The sequence below is a fragment of the Peromyscus californicus genome, unplaced genomic scaffold (genome assembly GCF_007827085.1).
Source record: "Peromyscus californicus insignis strain IS unplaced genomic scaffold, ASM782708v3 Scaffold_15__1_contigs__length_86483966, whole genome shotgun sequence".
Classification (NCBI taxonomy): Eukaryota; Metazoa; Chordata; class Mammalia; order Rodentia; family Cricetidae; genus Peromyscus; species Peromyscus californicus.
The window spans coordinates 1262871-1286234 of NW_026294447.1; the positions used below are offsets into that span (position 1 = coordinate 1262871).

The following is a 23364-nucleotide window of genomic DNA, read 5'->3' on the forward strand; positions in this document are numbered from 1 at the left end:
TTGTAAACATTTTAGTGGGTGTTTGGAAGATTCTTGTAGGTATAATTTCCTTTTTAGAATGACTATTGTAACTAACTTTTCAAATGATAAAAGTGAAGGTTTTTTTTTTTTACAGTTTTAAAGAACTTACTGTATGCTCAAGTTAGAATGACTTTTAATATATTCTAGTACAAATCTTTTGTCATATATATGTATATATTATATATAAGTGTTTTCCCCCATTGTGTGGCTTTCTTCATTTCCCCATTAGATGTAACTTACATAAATCATAACATTCATGTACTTTAAGTATATAGTTTTAGTTTATGTAGTTTTTGTTTGTTTTGGTTTTGTATAATATTTAAGGTTTCGGTCCTAATATACAATTCCATGGGCTCAGGAGAGAAGCTACTGTTGTTGTGGGAATGAATCCAGCTGCTCAGAGTTCTTTTGTTCAATTTTTTATTTGTCAGTCACCATCATTCAGTCACCAGTTCAACTCTCTCAAATCTCTTCATTTCCTTGGTTCCTTTCATTCTAACCCCCTTCTCCCAGGACTGGTCTATATCTTATCCCAAGCAGCAACACCTCATATTTTATATACAGCACAAGATTGTAGGGGTCCCCGCTAGAGGCTTCCTGGCAATTTTATTTGCAACCCAAAAGGGGAGAGATAAGAGCAGAGTCAGTTAGTAGTTGAAATAAATCAGAAAAGGAATGCATGTGCTAGAAATACATCCTTACTGTGGTTAGGTGAAAGCATTATGAGTCTATCATAAATGTGTTCAACTATAAACTTATGGTGATAGGGTAGAGCAGGTCTGTAGGTCACTAAAAGTTAAAACTGTTACTTTTTTCCTCTGCCGCCAGTTTTCTGACAGGGCAGGGGAAGAGTACTGATAGCTAGTCAGTCTGCATCACAGCTTTCACGCCTGTTGAGAGAAAAACCTTAATTTTTTTTTTTTTTTTTTTCAAGACAGGGTTTCTCTGTGTAGCTTTGCTCCTTTCCTGGAACTCACTCAGTATCCCAGGCTGGCCTCAGACTCAAGGAGATCCACCTGCCTCTGCCTCCCAAGTGCTGGGATTAAAGGTGTGTGCCACCACCGCCTGGCAAGGAAACCCTTTTGATCTAAGAGGTTACCTTAGTTCGGGGCAGGGGTGGGAGGGTGGGAGGGTGGGGGAGGTGAGGGTGGGGGGTTGGCTGTGTTCAGGCGTCTAACAGATGGCCTGGTAGCTATCTGTTCCTTGGTTGTCTCTTAAGGCTTTCTTTGGGGTTGACTCTATCTTAGGAAGTAGCTCAAGGAGCGTATTTGCAAAAGGCAGATACCAAAAACAAATGCTAAAGAGGGGCCTGGAGCTCAGAGCAGAAGGTTCTGTCTCTGTGACTATCCAGGTGCTTTGAACTGGAAATTCACACACACACACACACACACACACACACACACACACACATTTTAGGAGATTAAGAGCACAGGGAATTTATCCAAGGCACAACTAAATATTAAGCAGCATAACACCGATAGACCCTGCTGATTGGCTTCCCACTCGACTGTCCCTTGGTCTGGTCAAGGTATAGCTTATAATATACAACTGGACTTCTATTTCATATTCCTGTGGCTCGCCACATTTTGGGTGGGTGTTTGTTTGTTTGCTTGGTTAGTTTTTGGATTTTAGTTTTTTTCCAGATGGGGTTTCTCTGTGTAGCCCTGACTGTCCTGGAGCTCACTCTGTAGAACAGGTTGGCCTTGAACTAAGCAAACCACCTGCCTCTGCCTTCTGCTTGGATTAAAGGTGTGTGCCACCACCACCCCAATTGAGTTTATGTAGTTTTACAACCTAGTTTTAGAATATTACACAAACCACAGAAAGTCTGCTTTCTGTTTCTATGTTTATATGCCTGTTTATAGTCAGTACCTCCTTTTGTCACCAGCACAGGCAATTCAAATCTCAGTAGACTTGCATTTTACTAAAAATTTATCATAATAAAATAAAGGGAAAGATAATATTGTGTATCTCATTACTCTCATAGTATGATGTGTCATTGTGTTTCGTACTACTTTAGGAATAAACCCATTTTTTAAATAGCCATAGTCTGTGGATTATTAATTGTGTGTACTGATAGGTTGATGGATGTGGGCTTATGGTTCTTTGCCTGTTAGTAGTAGTGTTACCTACCACCATGCCTTGTCATTGTTTTTTTGAAAAGTAAACTTCAGTTTTGATAAAGTCCAGATTCTCCATGTTTTCTTTTATATATGAGAAAAGAACATTTTCTGTATCCCAAAATTAAAGACTTTTTTTCAGACTCTTTATAATTTTTATCTTGTGTTTTCTTAAGTTAGATAATTTTATCTTGCTGTCTTCATTTTTTTTAGTGAAGTACGAAATTCATTATTTTTCTATAAAGAGATATAGGTGTTCAGGTACCTTTTTATTCAGAAAGGTTGTTTTTCTTCCCCTGAATCACATCATTGTCACCTTTTTGATATTTTTGTCATCTTGAGAATATTTAATTTCTTGTCAGTCTTTCTGCTAATTGTTTGAACACCTACTACTGATTCTTGCCTAAAACCTTCCTCCCTGCCTTCCTCAATTCTGTCCTGGAGTAAATGGCTAGAGCTGTAATAGTGAGCTAGCTTAGTAGGGGTTTAAAACAGTAGTGTGTGTGTGTGTGTGTGTGTGTGTGTGTGTGTGTGTGTGTGTGTGTGTGTGTGTGGTGTGTGTGTGTGTGTGTGTGTGTGTGTGTGTGTGTGTGTGTGTGTGTGTGTGTAGGGGTGCTGGCATTGCTTCATCTCTCCGGCAGTTTTTCTCCCTGTTTCGTTATCTGTATTGTCCTTTTGCTAGTGTCTCATTGTGATTACAGGATAGCTGTTACCTCTAGGCTGTAAGTCTGTGTTGAGGATGTCAGAGTGGGACATTGCTAGCTGCCAGTCAAGATGACAGTGCTATAAAAGCCTTTTCCCAAAACTGTTTTAGCAGACATGTTCTTATATCTCACTGACCATGTTTCTGTTACGTGGTAACTCCAGCTGTCAGGAGGATGTCAAGGAGGATTTGAACAATACAAACAGATGCTTCTAGAGGTGTTTACTAGTGGGACTGGAGGAACGGAAGGAAGGAGGAATAAATGCATCTAGGACCATAGCTAATGACATTTGTAATAAATATCGTCAGAAAAACAGAGTAGCTAGAATTGTGATTTCATATAGTCATTTGTTGGTGTTCTTTGGGGTTTGTTAGAGGACTTAGGGAAAATACTGAAACTCTGAGCACTTGGCTCCTTACATACAGTGCAACAGCACTGACATTTAACTTTCTCCTCTATGCTTTAACAAGTCTAGATTACTGATGCATGACTCAATATAAATGCTGTGTAAATAATTGTACTTCATATTGTTTAGAGAATGATGACATGAAAAACATCTGTCCATGTTCAATTATAGACACACATCTTTTTTATAGTATTATCAATCTGTAGTTGATTAAATCTGAATATATTAAACACATGAATTAGAGGTCTAACTATATTACTTTATTTCTAAAGTAACCTCTGCTTACGTATTTAACTTAAAATTTTATAAGACAGTAAGAGCCTTGTGTGGATTTGCTACCTTAATTTGTCATGATTATTTTTCTCTATGAAATTCATTTTATTGGGCTGGAGAGATGGCTCAGGGGTTAAGAGTGCGAACCCTTCTTCCAGAGGACCCGAGTTCAATTCCCAGCACCCACATGGCAGCTCACATTTGTCTGAAACTCCAGTTTCACGAGACCCCGACACCCATGGCAAAAACACAAATGCACATAAAAATAAAATTATATATATATATTCATTTTATTATTGACTATATTTCAAATCATCTTAAAAACTTTTATTTGAACTGTGTGTACACAGTCTTAGCCCTTGAGAAGCTATGTAGGATAATTTTGAGTTCAAGGCCAGCCTGGGCTACATAGCATGACCCTGTCTCAAAACAAACCAAAATCTTTTATTTAATGACTGATTATAGATTCTTATAGATGTATTCTTCAGACTTACTAGGTAAAAAATATAGAAGTTAAAATGACCCATTTTTTCCTTTTCTATCTCTCTTCTCTTTCTCATTTTCTTAGACTGCCTGGGTGTTATTGCATCTCTTCCTGTAGAATTTTCTTTTTTAAATTCATGTTCATCTTTGTTTTTTCTCTTTCTCTTGTTTCTTTATTTGTTTTATATATTCGCCACCCATATTTTTTTTTTGCCTCTCTTTAAAATAAATGCTGAAATAAGGTTGATTTCTGGTAGATGGATCATTAAATGTCTTTCTTAGTAGCTCAGTGATATTTGGGCTCTACTCTGCTGCCTGCTGGCTGTTGACAGGCTGTGAGATAGCCCTATTAGGTTGGCAAGGTTAATGGGCTGCATGCTCCTGAGTCAGAAATGCTACTATGAACTCTGAATCACAACTCTGAAACAAAGTAGCTAATGTGATTCTTGATTTTAAATTTCTTTATTTAATGAGACTCCCTTTCCTTCAGTGCTTATAATCTTGCAATATGCTCCATTAAGTTTTCAGTGCTGTGCAGATTAGCAATGCCAGAGAAAGTGTCAGGTGTGTATGTCCTTTTAGAGCATATGCACACAGATACTATAAGCTACCCTAAATATTTTGGCTTAATATGCACTTAGGTATAGTGTGCTGTAAATTTATTAGCTGTTTTTCATACATAGAGTATGGAATTTTGATTCCTTAAATATTATGTATGAATGAATTGCTGTATTTATTAGCATTACTTGAATATCAGCCTAAATTTATTAAATAGTCTTCCCTCAGGAGTGGTTGAAACTTTACCTGTAATCTTTTAGATGTACATCCTTTTTTTTTTTTTTTTTTTTTTGGTGGCGGAGGGAGGGGTAGTGTATCCTTGGCTGTCCTGGAACTCACTCTGTAGACCAGGCTGGCCTTGAACTCACAGAGATCCAACTGCCTCTGCCTCCTGAGTGCTGGGATCAAAGGTGTGCTGGCTAAAAGAATAGAACAGAAAAGAAAAGAAAACTTGGAAACATTGTGCATCCTTTTTTTATAAAACAGAACAGTTAAGTGCTGCAGGTTTTTGTTTGTTTGTTTGTTTGTTTTTTTCCCAGCAGTAAGGCTGTCTTATGTGAAAGGGGGCCACTGTCAAGCTTAGCTTGAGTTAACACAGCATTTTTCTATAACCTCTGTGTGAGGGGGATCCCAGGGAAGTGAGGACATGTTGACCATCTGTCTGTTTCCCACTCCTCGTCACCTCCCTGTCCTGTCTTCCTGCCTTGTCTTCCTCCCTCCTCTGCTCTTTACAGAGTTTCCAGTTCCTGACTTTTGTCTCATGTGAAATGCAGTGTTGAACTTTAAGGAAATGTTTTAGTTCTGCAGCTTTCCTCCTAATAAATTACTTTGCAAGTATAATTTCTTAATCTCTGCCTGCTTTTCTACTTAAAATCAGTTGAGATCAGCTGCAGTGTCAGAACTTCCTGAACCGATTCACGTGCAAAGATTCCTTTGCAAACAGTAGTCTATATTCTTCCTCATCTTTCCTTCACTGTGTCACTCTTCTCCTACATATGAAGTACTAGAAAGAACACTTCTAAAGAATTATTATTAGAGAAAAATCTAAGATGTGTTTGATATGCTTTAATAGTACAAAGATTACTTAATACATAAATAAAACTTCAACAGTTTTTTATTTATCATTTATCTGTGTGTGTGTGTGTGTGTGTGTGTGTGTGTGTGCGCGCGCGCGCGCGCGCGCGCGCGCACGCATGCATGTACGTACATGCATACCACATGCATGTCTGGTGGGTGTCAAGAGGGGACTTCAGATCCCTTGGAACTGAAATCACAGTTGGTTGTGAGCCACCATGTGGGTGCTGGGAGCTGCACCCAGGTCCTCTGCAAGAGCAGCAAGTGTCCTTAACCCCTGAGCCATCTCTCTAGCCTTCATGTTTTATAGATTTAATGTAAATAAGGATATCATCCATTATGTACTTCTAGACTTGTACGGTTATGATATTTTTGTTTTAATTCCAATGAAATCAAATTCTTTCATTATTTTCATTTCTAAATTCCATTATAGAAAGCTTTTGAAGCCCTGCTAGCCTTGATTCAGGGCTGTTTATGTGTAGAACAGTCTTCCATATCACTCTATAGCTTGGTAAACAGTGGAATGTTGCTTCTGTGTCATAGGACAGCCTTTGTTGTGTTTTGCTGTCTCTGTTGCATTACTGTGCTCCCTGTCACATTAGTTACAGTGTTTCTGATTTGGTAAGTTTTGTGGAGATCTTAAACAAGTGTACTTCTGTGTTTTTCTGAGACTTTGTTTTTCTCCCATGTCAACTGTGGAGAGGTTGAGAAAGTAGAAATTGCATCATACTTATTTCCAAAGTAAGAGAAATAGTTTCAGCTTAATAAAGAAAATGATTGACCACATTTGGAAATGTTTCTGAGGAGATTATAGTCCAGTTTTCATAGTTATATATTCTCTTTTCTAGTTTATTACATGATCTTTTCTCCATCTTGACATACTATTTTATAAAGTTGGGAAATTTCCTATAAGATCACTTGATTCGTTGAAAGTCACAGTAACAATTGTAGAAAAATTCGGAATATTGTGTATCTCATATAAAGAGACTTGTCTAGAAGATATTGTTACTTTTAGGTAGGAATTTATTTCCTTTGAGCATAGCATTTTTTAACTGTCAATATCCCTCTGCTAGAGGTAGAGGTCCTACAATATAGTATTTTAAAGTAGTTTATGTCTGTTTTGAGAGCTCTTACAGTTGCCACAATCTGTTTATTTAACCCTGCAGAATTGCGGCCTGTAGAGCTGCTGAGTCAGTTGGTGAATCTAGTTTGTAGAAAGGGAATGGCGTGAGAGTCTGGCCTGCCTCCTTGCAGTATCTACTTTCCCTGTTGGTGATGACAAAATCAGTGGATGGGAAAGCTCCTTTAAAGACCATGAACACTTTTCAGACTGAAGAGGCTGTGTGCTATTGAAGTCTACTGTTGTCATAGGTCAGGTTGACTTACTGCAGTGAGGACAGCCCACCTGCCGTGGTAAAGATAGTGAGGGAGTTGGGAAGGGGCTGTGAGGTAACAAAGAAATCTTAACTGTTCTTAGACAGCCAGAAAACGGATACACAAAACAGGCAGTTCAAAAGGAGCAACAATGTAAGGGTTTTGTCAATTCCCATCCAAATTATAAATAAGAACATGGTAGTGACCTTTTATCAATAATTGGAACATTTAAAGAACATCTCTATTCTATCATTGATGAACCTTGAGTATATTAAGTTCTAAGAAGTAAGCCAGTTATAAAGAGACAAATACTACATGATTCTACTTGTGTGAGGAACCCAGAACAATCAAATTCATAGACACAGAAATGGAAAGAAGAATGGAGGTTGTCAGGATTTAGGAGGATGGGGAAATAGGAGGTCCGATAACAGTACAAGATTACAATTGTGCTGAAAGTCACCAATACTTGTTACTTTCTTTTGTTTTGATAGAGGCCAACCTAGCAGGTAAAGGAAACTTATGATTATTATTTTAATTTCTATCACTGCATACTGGTCATTTGTGTATCTTCTTTGTTTAATTCTTAGTCCTTTTTGCATTTAATTGGCATGTTGCTGTAGCTGCTGTTGAACAGTAGGACTTTCTTAGGTATTCTGATACTAACTTATTTACCAGGTATGTAGTTTGCTCTTCTTATGTTGGTCCCTTAGCCTACTCTGCTGCTTGCTTGTGTTACACAGGTTTTTAGGCCAATGAATCCTTTTTGCTTTTGCTGCTTGTGCTTAGATGACATTTCCAACAAATCACTGTTATATTCATTGTCATAAAGCTTTTCTCTAAGTTTTTCATCTAGGAGTTTTATAATTTCAGGTTTTATGTTTAAGCATTTGACTTAGATTTTTTTTTTTTAGAGTGGGAAATAAAATTTCAACTTCATTTTTTGGTTTGCAGAAGAAATCTACACATTTAAAGGAAACATTCCTAGTGATTTAAAATTCCGAAGCTGAGAACCACTGTTGACATCATACTTAAGTCACATATAAAAACCTGGTTTTCCTCAGTAATGCACTTTGGATCTTCCTCTCCATAGTTTTAGACCCTGCTCTATAAAGACCAAATATTCTTCTTCTCACAGATACAAAAATTGTACAGTATTCATTATAAGGATAGAAAACCCAAATTAGCAACTCTGAAAATGACGATTGTTCCATTATAATACACTAATCAACACCTGGACTAGAATTACTTTGGGTGCCTTTACAAAATACCTATTTATCCTTAAAAAAATATTAAGATGGTTGCTGTGATCCCTTAGTCAAATACAAGGGAGCCAGGGAATACAAGAGTTGAGAGAAAGCTTGGGGCAACAAAGATTATACATGGCAAAGCAAAGATGCGAGAATTTGCAGTTTTAAAGTTGGTGCCTTTTACAAATTGTAACATCTCTCTACAAATAACCATTGGTTTGGACTCTTAAAGAAAACTCAAGTTTTTCTTTGATTAGAAAATAAGTTTAAAAAAGAAAAGAGAATGGCCAATGAGTGGTATTTTTTATATTACTAAGAATTCTCTTTTCTTGCACAACTCATAAACATTAATTCATAAAAAATATTTTTCAGCACATCCTAATTGCTGGCTTACCTGTTCTTATTTCCAATCAGACCAAAATATCGAAAGGTCAGAGAGTGCAGCATTATTTTATTCTCAGTATCTTGCACAGCACCACCAGCATGTCATAGTTAGTTCTTATGGAAGACTAATAAAACCATTATCTTTTAAGAAAGCAATAGAGTGCATCTTTTCCTGTCCTTTCATTTTTATAAATGAGTGAGATAGAAGCCTGGAATTTGCTAATAAGGGCTTAGCCAGAGTTAGTGGTCAAAATATGTGGTATTTGTCTATGATAAGACAGGATGATGGGAAAAGGGTGCAAATACTCAATATTGTAGAATATGATCTTCACTTGAATCATAGCTAGACAAATTTGCATTTTCAAATATTCTAATGTTGTAATCCAAGGTATGTCTAGAATAGTCCACCATCCCATTTTGATATGTTTGTTCACAGTGTTTCTGATACTCATTCCCAGTGTGGCTTCTGGTTTCCAATGTGTATATTTTATTCTTCAATCTCATTTGCTACCCAGACTGCTTTGCTATGATTATACATCCCAGAAGCATTCATATTTCCAACAAAGATGACCCCACCGGCATTTTACACATACTGATGTATAAGGAAATAATTCCTTAGTAGTAGCTTTTTGACTTCCCACTTCCTGACTCTCACCTTCTCACTCAAATGATCCATCCTTTGATTCTCCCTTTTCTGTTTCTTTCTTTACAGCCTGGATTCTCCCTTCCCTCTTATCAGTTGTAGTTGATATATTAGTTCAGGGTTCTCTAAAGGAACAGAATTGATTGAATGAACTAATATATACATGACATTTATTAGAGTGACTCACAGACTCTTGTCACACTTGCTGAAAGGCCAAGGACTTGGTAGTTGTTGAGTCAATAAAACTGGATGTCTCAAGAGTCCCAAATGGCTGCTGGTCCTAGAGGGCTGCTGGTTTTCAGTCTGTATTGGAATCCTGAAAAGTAGTTTCTAACACCAGTGAAGGGATGTCTTAGGAACAGGACAGATGTACTTGCTAGCCAGAGTAAGGGCAAGCAAGCAAAAAACAAAAGCTTCCTTCTTTCATGTCCTTTTATGTGGGCTGCCACCAAAAGATGTGGCCTGTATTTAGGTTGGATCTTTTGATCTGTAGTGATCTGGTCTTAGGGTGGGTTTTCACCTCAAATAATCCAACCAAGAAAAACCTCTCACAGGTTTTCATTAATTCCATGTGTAGTCAAGTTGACAACAAAGATTAGCCATCACAGTTGGCATCTATTTTCTTTAATATTTCAAATCTCTCCCTCTGTTCTGTTCATTATATTCTTGAATTAGTCAATTTCACATTAGCACAAGATAACTGGTACAGGTTCCTTATAAAAAGACATTTATTTTAGCTGTTGGTCTAGGGATTCAGGTCCAAGATTGTTGGGCCTGTTTATTTATTGATGTGATGTAGGTGACACATCATGGCAAGAGTACCTGTCATAGTGAGGGCTTACATCTCTAGCCATGAGTCAGAAAAAGGGAAAGGTGATGAGAAGGAAGTGGGAAAGGAGAGAGTCAAGACAGAGACTGACTGCAGCCCCATGCCCCTCTTGAAGGCATGCCTTTGATGACCTAAGGACACTGAAGTATTCTTATAGGTCTTCAGCAGTTCCCCTATCACCCCCTGGGGGACAAAACCTTTGTATGTGGACCTATAGAGACCACTTTCTAAGCCACAGCTTAGAATTATCATTGCACCTCTTTAGCTCAGTCTATTTTTACTTCTCCTTTTTTCTTCTTTTTAGTGGTTATTTGTCAAGGCCAGTTGATTCTTTAACTGTCTTCAAACAATATAGATTATAGTATTTAGAAAAACAATGGTTTTCTTTTACTAAACAAGAAACTTTAAAAATCACTGAATACTCATTAAGGTTATCTGTGACAAGACTCTTGGCATTTCAGGTATTTTTTATTATCATCATTTCATGTACTATAGTCCAGGCCATAGAGTTAGTCTGTTTATTGCTTTTCTTAGCGTTCTTTTGCTGTGAAAAGACACCATGACCACGGCAACTCTTATAAAAGGAAAACATTTAATTGGGGCTGTCTTACCGTCTCAGAGGTTTATCCGTTATTTTCATGGCAGGATGCATGCATGCAGGCATGGTGCTGGAGAAGGAGCTGAGAGTTCGACATCTAGGTAGCAAGAAGAGAGGGACAGTGGGCCTAGCATGAGTATTTGAAACCCCATAGCCCACCCCTAGTGACACATTTCCTCCAACAAGGGCACACCTCCTAATGCCACTCTCTAACCATTGAAATTTATGAGCCTATGGCAGCCATTCTTATTCAAACTACCACACTGCTTTCTAAGTCTTCACTGAGGGCCCTTGTGGTCTTTTCTTTGTAGATTCTGTTTTTATTTACCACCATCTGAATGAATAACTTTCTTTCAGAGTCTGGCAAACACTTTAATCAAATTCTTCACCACTAAGTTGTCAGCTGGTAGACTGTACCAGAGTCATCTGAATAACTGCATAGAATAAATAAACAGACCTCTTTTGGCCCAGGCTAAGTCAAAGAATGTTAGACTTAGAGTCTATTGACTACATTTTTTTTTTTCAAATAATCTTCAGCTAACTTTGGGAATCTTTTTCTGTCATCTGTCTTCATCATTTTTAAGTTTGAGACACAGGAACAAGCTGACTTTCTCAGGGTTACCCAAATAGTTCTGATGAATATCCTACTTATTTCAGTAATTAAAGAAAAGATGATAAGAAAAATTCCTTGGAGCTAGATATTATGTTTCATGCCTGTAATTCTAACACTCAGGAGACTGAGGGAGGAGGATTTCTGTGAGTTCAAGGCTGGCCTAAGATACAGAGTGAGATGCTGAGATGCTGTCTTGAAACCAAGGGGGCGGGAGAAATGCATTAGGAATAGAAATAAATGCTAGTCTTAGAATTCTTAGAGGTTTGGAGATATTAATAAATGACCAGAGAGCCAATACTTTTTATTAGTCCTATATTCTGTTAGTCCAAGAAATGTGTGTTATTTCAGCCTCTTTTAGCAATCTCATAAGGAGTGTAATAACAAACCAAATTATATAAGCCTACTTATTCTTTTACATATTCAGATGGTAATTCCCAATATCTGTCCATATAGCACATGAGTTAGGTGTTAAGAGTATAGTAGTGATCAAAACAAATACAGAACCTTCCCTTAGTACTCTTAAACGTGAATTATATAAATACCATAAGGTTTGATGAATGATGGAATAGTTTGCTCAAAGTCACATAGCTTATCTACCGTAGAGCTATGATTCCATCTCAAGGCCATCTAACTTTAAAAGCGCACACTCACCATAGCATGTTGCTACTATATCAAGGTAAAGGTAAATGATGTTATTTCAGGTGTTCTGCTAGCATGTACATGTAGTTCCAGCTACTCGAGAGGTGGGGACAGGATTGACTGAGTTCAAGAGCTGAGATTAGCCTTGGCAGCACAAAGATACTGCCTCTACCTCTGTCTCTCCCCTCCTTCCCCACTCTCCGTGTGTGTGTGTGTGTGTGTGTGTGTGTGTGTGTGTGTGTGTGTGTGTGTGTGTGTGTGTGTTCAACCTCTTTTAGCAATCTCATGAGGAGTGTAATAACAAACCAAATTGTATATATAATTTGCCCATTAAGTTGGTGTTGTTACTTCTGTATTATGCAGACAAAGAAACTCTTAAAGAGGTCATGTAATTTGCCTTTGGTTTCGGCTATTTAATGTCAGAGCTTGACTTATGATGTCTGCCTTACTCTAGAGCCTGTGAAACAGAATTAGGAAAAGCTAATAATAGAATCAACAAAGTGTACTATTAGTTATTTGATAAGATTAATAAATTATATTGATAAACACTCCAAGAGCTGTTGAGGGACAGAGAAAGATGCAAGAACCAATAGCCTGACAGCACATCCAACAATCTAAAAAGATATTGGAAAACATTAGGTTTAACTTTTCACCAATAGATTTAAAAATCTAGATAAAGTTGTCAAATTCTAGGAAGACAACCTACAAAAATAAGGCTAGGAAGATTGGGTCTAAGTACTTATTCTTCTGTTACCAAGATTGAATTTATCATAAACCTTCCTGCTGAGAAAACTACAAGGGCATATAATTTCTATGTCAAGACTTCCAAAATCTAAGGAACAAATAAGCCAGCATTATATAAACCCTATCCAAGAGCTGAGGAAAGTGGAGTGTAAGAGGAATTGCTAAACAGTCTTATAAATAAAAAAAACCCAGAGGCAGATATTGGAGTAAAAACTGAGAGATCAGAGGAATAGGACAACCACAGCCAACCTCACCTCACCAACTCCTCAGCTTCCAAAGAGACCTACTTCCTGTATGTATACCCACGCCTATATGCTTTTCTGTCCCTGCCCTCTTACTTCCTCTCTCTGCCCAGCTACATCACTTCCTGTCTATCTGTACACACCTCCAGACCCCTGGGATTAAAGGCATGTGCCACCATGCCTGGCTGTTTCCAGTGGGGCCTTGAACTCACAGAGATCTGGATGGATCTCTTCCTCCCAAATGCTAGGATAAAAGGCATGTGCTACCCCTGCCTGACCTCTGTGTTTAATATAGTGGCTGGCTTTTTTCTCTGAGCCTCAGATAAGCTTTATTGGGGTGCACAAATATAGTATCACCACAGTGGAGTATGACCACTTCTCTCACGAGGCAGGATAATGCTGATAACAAAGTACGGACGTTATGAGGAAGAAAAGCTACTATCTGCATCTCTCTGTACAACACAGCCTCACAGAGCTAGCAAATGTGAGCAAGGAGATCAGAAACTGACAGTTGACACTAAGATGTCTTTCCTCCAGAGGTGCAGTGTGGTCTCTTAAACAAAAGGAAGACTATCATCTTAGTGGGCCCAAAATAAAATTAGTCTGTGATCTAGAATACTCCCAGTGGACCAGAAATAAAAATTCATTCTGATCAGTGGTATCGTCAAAAACTCTGTGATAAAAAATGTTTTTCACCTAAGATTAGGAATGACAGAAAGATTGTGTAATATATTTTACTCACAGTCAGCTGAAGATCTGTATTAAGAAAAACCAGTAAAACAAAGGAAGATTAACAAATAAAATTGTTCAGAGATATCATGACTCTGCATATAGAAAAACTAAAACAGTGACAGATAAGCTGCTAAAATTAATTACAGAGTTCGAGGCCAGCTCTATAGAGTGAAATCCAGAACAGCCAGGGCTACATGGAGAAACCCTGTCTCAAAAAACAAAAGAATAAAACAAACAAAAACATTAATTGGAGAAAGCTTGTTAGGTTGCAATTTTAATATATAAAAATCACTTTTAATATGCTAACAGCACACAAAAAATGTAAAGTTACAATGTTAAAACCATTTAATTCTTAGTTTTATAAATGAGAAAACATATATGTGTTCTTCATTGAAAACTTCCAAACATAATTGAAAGAACATAATGAAGACATAAATAAATAAATAGAAATACTGTCTTCATGAGTTGGAGAGTCCATCATGACATAGATGTCAATTCTAATTTCACTGATGTAATCCCAGGTTTTTTAAAAACAGAAATTGCTAGGCCAATTCTGAGATGTATGTAAATATCATGAACCAGGATTAACTTATAACAAATTAAAGAGTTGGACAGTAAAAGCATTTTGAAGCTAGGCTAATAATTCAGATGGCTAAATTTTGAGAAGAGAGTTGAGGATCCAGAAGGATTCACACATAGGGACACTTGGCTCACTGCGCAGGTAGCTTTTGAAAGGGAGGGGGTGGGGTAGTGTTCACATGCTGTGCGCGCGCTTTTGTGAGTGAATACTGTTGGGTCAGTTAATATTCATGTAGAAAAATGCTGAAATTGACTCCTACCTCACATTGTATAGAAATTAATTTCATGATATTTTATATCTAATCATGAAAAAACAGTAGAATTTCTGTTAGATTATCTATGAATGAGACAAATCTCCATTAATATGTACTGAAAACCTTTACTTATAAACCAAATGTATACTTTATTAACTTTTCTTTATTTGTCTGAAGTTCACTGTGGTGATTTGAATAGGTGTGCCCCCCTAGACTCATGTGTTTGAATGCTTGGCCAAAGAGAATGACACTCTTAGCAAGTGTGGGCTAGTTGGAATAGATGTGACCTTGTTGGAGGAAGTGTGTCACTGTGGTGGTGGGCTTTGAGGTCTTATAAGCTCCAGTTTCGCCTGTATGGCACAGAGACTCCTTCTGCTACCTGTAGATCAAGATGTAGAACTCTCAGCTCCTTCTCTCGCTCCATGTCTGCCTGCATCCCATCCGCCATGATGATAATGGACTAAACCTCTGAGACTATAAGCCAGCCTCAATGAAATGTTTTCCTTTATAAGAGTTTCCTTGGTCAATGGTGTCTCTTCACAGCAATAGAAACCCTAACTAAGACATTCACAATAATTTTATTCTAAATCAACATATCCAGCCCCCCTCTTCTTTGATTCTCCCAAGAAAAATTTGACTCCCACAAACCAACATGTACACTAAATTTTTAACTGCAGTAAATAAATATAATAAAAGCTATCATTTTAATTGTTTTTAGGTTTATAATTCAGTATTACTAGTACAGTTCATACTTCCTACACTGTCCCACTCTTCCAAGTAGTTTTACAATGCCCTTTGTTGAGACTTTATCATTTCTATTAATTTAACTGCTATCAGAGGAGCTATTAGCCCTTGATTACTACTGGGGGAGAGGAACTGACTCTCATTTGATGATGTGGCTGCTTGTAGGATGCTCATGCCTGGACAGAGGGCCACGTACCCATGTGCATGTTGTAGGATGCTCATGCCCTGGACAGAGGGCCACGTACCCATGTGCATGTTGTAGGATGCTCATGCCCTGGACAGAGGGCCACGTACCCCTGTGCATGTTGTAGGATGCTCATGCCTGGACAGAGGGCCACGTTCCCATGTGCATGTTGTAGGATGCTCATGCCCTGGACAGAGGGCCACGTACCCATGTGCATGTTGTAGGATGCTCATGCCCTGGACAGAGGGCCACGTACCCATGTGCATGTTGTAGGATGCTCATGCCCTGGACAGAGGGCCACGTTCCCATGTGCATGTTGTAGGATGCTCATGCCTGGACAGAGGGCCACGTACCCATGTGCATGTTGTAGGATGCTCATGCCCTGGACAGAGGGCCACGTACCCATGTGCATGTTGTAGGATGCTCATGCCTGGACAGAGGGCCACGTACCCATGTGCATGTTGTAGGATGCTCATGCCCTGGACAGAGGGCCACGTACCCATGTGCATGTTGTAGGATGCTCATGCCCTGGACAGAGGGCCACGTACCCCTGTGCATGTTGTAGGATGCTCATGCCCTGGACAGAGGGCCACGTACCCCTGTGCATGTTGTAGGATGCTCATGCCCTGGACAGAGGGCCACGTACCCATGTGCATGTTGTAGGATGCTCATGCCTGGACAGAGGGCCACGTACCCATGTGCATGTTGTAGGATGCTCATGCCTGGACAGAGGGCCACGTTCCCATGTGCATGTTGGTAGTACTATAGGGACTCAGAGTTATTAATGATAAAAAGGTAAAAAGAGGACATGGAGCTGGGAGGGAGTGAAGATGAGGAGCACTGGAGGGAGCTGGAGGGAGGTAGCAGTGGATGACTAATCAGTATAAATGTATGGAACTTTTAACAAATAAGGAATATTCAAAAAATAAGATGCCCAAAGTGCTAACTGTAGAGAATGCATTCAGATTAGTAATGTCTTTTCATTTAATGAAAGACTTCTTCAGACTAAGAATTTATCGTCCTTAAAGATTTCATAAGAGAGGACATTTTACAATAAAAGCAATTATCAGAGTGATTATACCTAAAATATATAGTTTATACAAATATATAAATGAAAATAAAACAACCAGTTAAACAATGGGCAATAAGGAATATATATTTTATATGCATACCCCCCCAAAAAAAAACCAACCAAATGCCTACCATGCATGGCAAAAGCAGCTTCCCTAGCTATTACAGAACAGACAGTGACAACCATAGTGCTTACAGAGAGCAGTGACTACATTAGCGGCATGGCTATCTGGTTGTGGATAAATTCATGGGGTATCTGCAGCTTTTGCAGTGTCTTTGGGAAGTATACCTTGCCTCAACACAAACTTGTAGTGCCTTCTGACTCCACTCTGCTTTCACACAGCAGAGACACTTCTGTGTATTTATTAACCAAGTGTTGAGTGTCCAAATGTTTATCCCAGTATTAATTATAATGCCTGCAATTGAAACAACTCAAATGTATGTCCACAATAGAATAGGCAGACATTACTAAACAGCAATAAACATGAATCAACTTCTGTTACATGAAATAACACAAAAGCATTCCACACATAAGACAGTGAGCAAAGAGAGCCAGATTAAAAAAATCATGTAACGTCAAGGTGACAAACAGAATTAATCTTGTGTCAAAAGTTATGATTGTGATAATATTTGGAGGGGTACAATTTGGGTAATCAGAGACAGTTCAGAGGTGCTAACAATATTTAGAGTTATGATGTATGCTTCATGTGACTGTGTACACACATGTATTGAGAGTGTACCTGTGTGTGGATGTACTAGTATGTAGTGATGTGTATGATGTAGAAGCCCAAAGGTTGATCTTAGGACATTATTCTTCATATTCTTGCACCTTATTCATTCAGGCTGGATCTCTCAGTCACACTCAGAACTTACTGCTATGTCTAGTCTTGCTGGCTCTCTACACTTGCTCTAGGAACCCCCCATTTCCATCCTGGGAAGCTGAAATTACAGGTGAGCCGCCATGCTCACTCAGATATCTGAGAATCGAGACTCCAGTCATTACATACAGGCAATTCATACTTTAAATGTTGTGCCATATCTTCATGATAGAACACTTAATTTGAAATAATATTCATTTGCTTTTTTTTCTTATTCAATGAAAAAAATAAATCTCAAACACATTTCTTGTTTTTTTTTTTTTTTTAAAAGGCTTACTGTGATTTACTTCTGCTTCTACACCACCCCATCCCATGTGTGTGTGAACTCAGGACCTAAAATGCTTCATTCAAATTACTTTATCACTCAACATGACTCAGTATCTATAAATTAAACTCATTAGTTTTTATTCCAAACTAAGTTAACAAATAATTTCAGAAATTACTTCTGAAATCTACTGGCATTACTATAAAATCATACTACAACCTGCATGAGTGTACACACACACACACACACACACACACACACACACACACACACACACATACACACACACACACACGAGGGGGGTAGACAAAGAGGTAAATCACAGTAAGCCTTAAAAAATAACAGGAAATGAGTTTGAGATTTATTGTTTTCATTGAACAAGAAGAAAAGTAAATGAATATCATTTCAAACTAAATGTTCTATCAAGAAGTTATGGCACAACAGTATATGTATATAAATAAAACTTGCCCCAAATTGCCTTTACCTTTACCTTTGTTAACCTGGAAATACAGTAGTCACTGCTAAAGTGCCAGTTAAAGTTTTTGATTTTTTTTTCTTAAGATTTATATTGATTTTTCTTATTTCCTATTCATATCTGTTTTCACCCCCATTTCAACTGTGTTTCAGAATCCAACTCAAGTTGGAACAGCTCTTCAGGTTTTCCATAATCTGGGGACTTTGAAGGACACTGTTACCAATGTTGTGGATGGTTATTGCGCTGCTTTGGAAGACAGTATCAACAATGCATTGGATGTCAAAGTTTTGACTCAGCCTTCCCAGTCATCTCTGAGAGGTATGGGGATGGTTTATATTTAGCTCTTTTATTTATTTATAACTGAGAAGTTCTTTGAATAGTATGTCAGGCACTCATGTTTCAAAGCAATCTAATGACTCATTTTTTAGTAGACAAAAAATGAGAGGAGAAATTATGTTTCAGAACTTATTTATAAGTTTTGTGTATAATCAGTGAATTGAACTGGCCACTTGGTATATTCAGAACCTCTAGATAAAGATGTCTAAGATGTGGCATCATTTAGTTGGAAGGAAACAGATATAAAAAAGAACAGATCATATTTTTCTTCCTAAAGTCCCTTTTCTGACATGTGCTTTTTATTGGGAAGGAAAACATCTTTAAGGAATGCCTTTTCTATGTTAGCTTTCTGGACTTTTCCTACTGAAAAACAACAATGGTTGAAGTAGTCAAAATGGAGAAAACCCTTGGGAGCATGACAGCAATGACAAGGTGTAAAGAAAACAGCTACTGGAAGGTAGACTTTAGGAGGCCCACAGCCCTAACTTAATACTCTGACCTTCTTCCTGCTGCAGTGTGTAGTGTCACTCATAGGCACAGCACACTTCTTCATAGGAGGTGAAAGACCACTCATTGTATGTGTTTCTTCCTTCCTGTACTTCCGTCTTTCATTTCTTACCATGTAGTCTAGAAGAAAAGAGTGCTCAGCTTGTCATTAAATTCCACCCCTTCTCGGTTTTGCTCAGCTCTAACGGCTTGTCAATTTTTCCTTCTCTGACTTTCATTTTCATCACACAATTGTCCTATTATGTTATCTTTAGCAGACAGTCAAATATATCTTGACTTCCCTTTTTTTTAATTAAGGAATTTTTTATTCATTTTACCTACCAACCACAGATTCCCCTCTCTTCCCTCGTCCCACCCTTCCAGCCTCCCCTCCTCAAGCCACCCCACCAATCTCTCCTCCAAAAAGGTAATGCCTCCCATAGGGAGTCAGCAGAGCCTGGTATTCAGTAGGTACCAGTCAAAGCCCCTTCCCCTGCATCAAGGCTGTGCAAGGTGTCCCACCATACGTAATGGGCTCCAGAAAGCCAGCTCATGCACCAGGGATAGATCCTGATCCTACTGCCAAGGGGACCCCTTAAGCAGATCAGGCTACACAACTGTCTTACTTACACAAAGGGCCTAGTCCAGTCCCATGGAGGCTCCAGTCCCACATCTTGGTTGTCTCTGTAGGTTTTCCCATCATGATCTTGATGCTCCTTGCTCATAGAATTCCTCTTCCCTCTCTTTGACTGGACTCCTGGAGCTCGGCCTGGTGCTTGACTGTGGATGTCTGCATCTGCTTCCATCAGTTACTGGATGAAGGCTCTATGATGACAGTTAGGGTATTCACCGATCTGATTACTGGGGTAAGCCAGTTCAGGCACCCTCTCCACTATTGCTAGTAGTCTCCTTTATATATAAGGATGACCCCACTAAGCTGGGGTCATCCTTATAGATTCCTGGGAACTTCCCTAGCACCCAGTTCCTCCCTATCCCCATGATGAATGCCTCTATAATGGTATCTCTTTCATTGCTCTCCCACTCCATCCCTGCTCCAGCTCAACCATCCCATTCCCTTGTGTTCTCATCCCCCACCCCCTACCCTCCATTGCCCCCCTCATCGCCAGTTTACTCATTGGGATCTCATCTATTTCTCCTTCCCAGGGTGATCTATGCGTACCTCTTAGGGTCCTGCTTGTTAGCTAGCTTCTCTGGAGCTGTGGGTTGTGGTCTGGTTATCCTTTGCTTTACATCTAGTATCCACTTATGAGTGAGTACATACCATGTTTGTCCTTCTGAGTCTGAGTTACCTCACTCAGGATGATATTTTCTAGTTTATTCCATTTGCCTGCAAATTTTGTGATGTCATTGTTTTTTCTCTGCTGAGTAGTACTCCTTGTGTATATGTACCACATTTTCTTTATCCATTCTTTGGTTGAGGGACATCTAGGTTGTTTCCAGGTTCTGGTTATTATAAATAATGCTGATTTGAACATAGTTGAGAATGAATCCTTGTGGTATGATTGAGCATTCCTTGGGTATATGCCCACGAGTAGTATAGCTGGGTCTTGAGGAAGATTGATTCCCAATTTTCTGAGAAACCACCATACTGATTTCCAAACTGGCTGTACAAATTTGTACTCTCACCAACAGTGGAGGAGTGTTCCCCTTGGTCTGCATCCTCTCCAACATAAGCTGTCATCAGTGTTTTTGATCTTAGCCATTCTGACAGGTGTAAGATGGTAGCTCAGAGTCATTTTGATTTGCATTTCCCTGATGGCTAAGGATGTTGAGCAATTCCTTAAATGCCTTTCGGACATTTGAGGTTCTTCTGTTAAGAATTCTGTTTAGTCTGTAGCCCATTTTTTACTAGAATTGTTTGGTATTTTGATGTTTAGTTCTTGAATTCTTTATATATTTTGGAGATCAGCCCTCTGTCAGATGTGGTGAAGATCTTTACCCATTCTGTAGGCTTTCATTTTGTCTTGTTGACAGTGTCCTTAGCCTTCCAGAAGCTTTTCAGTTTCAGGAGGTCCCATTTATTAATTATTGCTCTCAGTGTCTGTGCTGCTGGTGTTATATTTAGGAAGTAGACTCCTGTGCCAATGTGTTCAAGACTACTTCCTACTTTCTCTTCTATTAGGTTCAGAGTAACTGGATTTATGTTGAGGTCTTTGATCCACTTGGATTTAAGTTTTGTGCATGGTGACAGATATGGATCTATTTGTAACCTTCTACATGTTGAAGTCCAGTTATGCCAGCACCATTTGTTGAAGATGCTTTCTTTTCTCCATGGTACAGTTTTGGCTTCTTCATTAAAAAATCAGGTGTTCATAGGTGTGTGAATTAATGTCAGGGTCTTCAGTTAAATTCCATTAGTCCACATGTCGGTTTTTATGCCAGTACCAAGCTGTTTTTATTAGTATAGCTCTATAGTAGAGCTTGAGGTCAGAGATGGTAATGCCTCCAGAAGTTGCTTTATTGTATAGGGTTGTTTTAGCTATCCTGGGTTTTTGTTTTTCCATATGAAGTTTAGTATTGTTCTTTCCAGGTCTGTGAAGAATTGTATTGGGATTGCATTGAATCTGTAGATTGCTTTTGATAAGATTGCCATTTTTACTATGTTAATCCTACCCATCCATGAGCATGGGAGATCTTTCCATTTCCTGATATCTTCTTCAGTTTCTTTCCTCAGAGACTTAAAGTTCTTGTCATATAGGTCTTCCACATACTTAGAGTTACCCCAAGGTATTTTATGTTATTTGTGGCTATTGTAAAGGGCGATGTTTCTCTGATTTCTTTTTCAGCCCATTTATCATTTGTATATAGGAGGGCTACTGATTTTTTTTTGAGTTAATCTTGTATCATGCCACATTACTAAAGGTGTTTATCAGTTGTATGAGTTCCCTGGTAGAATTTTTGAGGTCACTTTTGTACACTAACATATCACCTGCACATAGCAAAAGTTTGACTTCTTTCTTTCCAATTTCTATCCCTTTGATTTCCTTTTGTTGTCTTATTGCTCTAGCTAGAACTTCAAGTACTATATTGAATAGATAGGGAGATAATAGACAGCCTTGTTTTGTTCCTGATTTTATTGGAATCGCTTTGAGTTTCTCTCCATTTAATTTGATGTTGGCTGTTGGCTTGCTGTAAATTTCCTTCATTATGTTTAGGTATGTTCTTTGTATTCCTGATCTCTCCAAGACCTTTATCATGAAGGGGTGTTGGATTTTATTCAAGGCTTTTCAGCATCTAATGAGATAATCATGTGTTTTTTTTTTCTTTCAGTTTATTCATATGGTGTATTACATTGGCAGATTTTCATAGGTTGAACCATCCCTGCATCTCTGGGATGAAGCCTACTTGATCATGGTGGATGATTTTTTTAATGTGTTCTTGGATTCGGTTTACCAGTATTTTATTGAGTATTTTTGCATCAATGTTCATGAGGGAGATTGGTCTGTAATTATCTTTCTTAGTTGCATCTCTGTGTGGTTTGGGTATCAAAGTAACTATAGACTTATAAAAGGAGTTTGGTAGTGTTCCTTCTGTTTATATTGTGTGGAAGAATTTGAATAGTATTGGTATTAGCTCATCTTTGAAATTCTGGTAGAATTCTGCACTGAAACCACCTGGTCCTGGGATTTTTTTTTTTTTTTTTTTTGATTGGGAGACTTTTAATGACTGTTTCTATTTCCTTAGGGGTTATAAGTCTATTTAAATCATTTATCTGATCTCAGTTTAATTTGGATATGTTGTACCTATCTAGAAAATTGTCCATTTCTTTTAGATTTTCCAGTTTTGTGGAGTACAGGTTTTTGAAATATGACCTGATGATTGTTTGAATTTCCTCATTATCTGTTATGTCTCCCTTTTCATTTCTGATTTTCTTAATTTGGATGTTTTCTCTCTCCCTTTTAGTTAGTTTGGATAAGGGTTTATCTATCTTGTTGATTTTCTCAAAGAACCAACTCTTTGTTTCATTGATTCTTTGTATTGTTCTTTTTGTTTCTATTTTATTGATTTCAGCCCTCAATTTGATCATTTCCTGTCGTCTATTCCCTGGGTGAGTTTACTTCTTTTTGCTCTAGAGCTTTTAAGGTGTGCTGTCAAGTCGCTAGTGTGAGATTTCTCCAACTTCTTTATGTGGGCATTTAGTGCTATGAATTTTTCTCTTAACACTGCTTTCATAGTGTCGCATAAGTTTGGGTATTTTGTTATACATTCATTTTCATTGAATTCTAGGAAATCTTTAATTTCTTTCTTTATTTCTTCCTTGACCCATTGGTGATTCAGTTGAGCATTGTTGTTTCCATGAGTTTGTGGGCTTTCTGTAATTTTTGTTGTTGTTGAAATCTAACTTTAAGCCATGGTGATCTGATAAAATACAGGAGGTTATTCCAAT

At 38.2% G+C, this 23364-nt stretch overlaps 1 protein-coding gene across 1 annotated transcript in view; it reads left to right on the forward strand.

The window, feature by feature from the left end:
• The window catches only part of Cog5 (component of oligomeric golgi complex 5), a 328259-nt gene that overhangs the window by 142652 nt on the left and 162243 nt on the right, over positions 1–23364 (forward strand). Inside the window, exon 8 of the mRNA XM_052738280.1 lies at positions 18287–18452. Coding sequence (XP_052594240.1) covers positions 18287–18452 — 166 coding nt within the window. The remainder of the gene's footprint in view (positions 1–18286; positions 18453–23364) is intronic.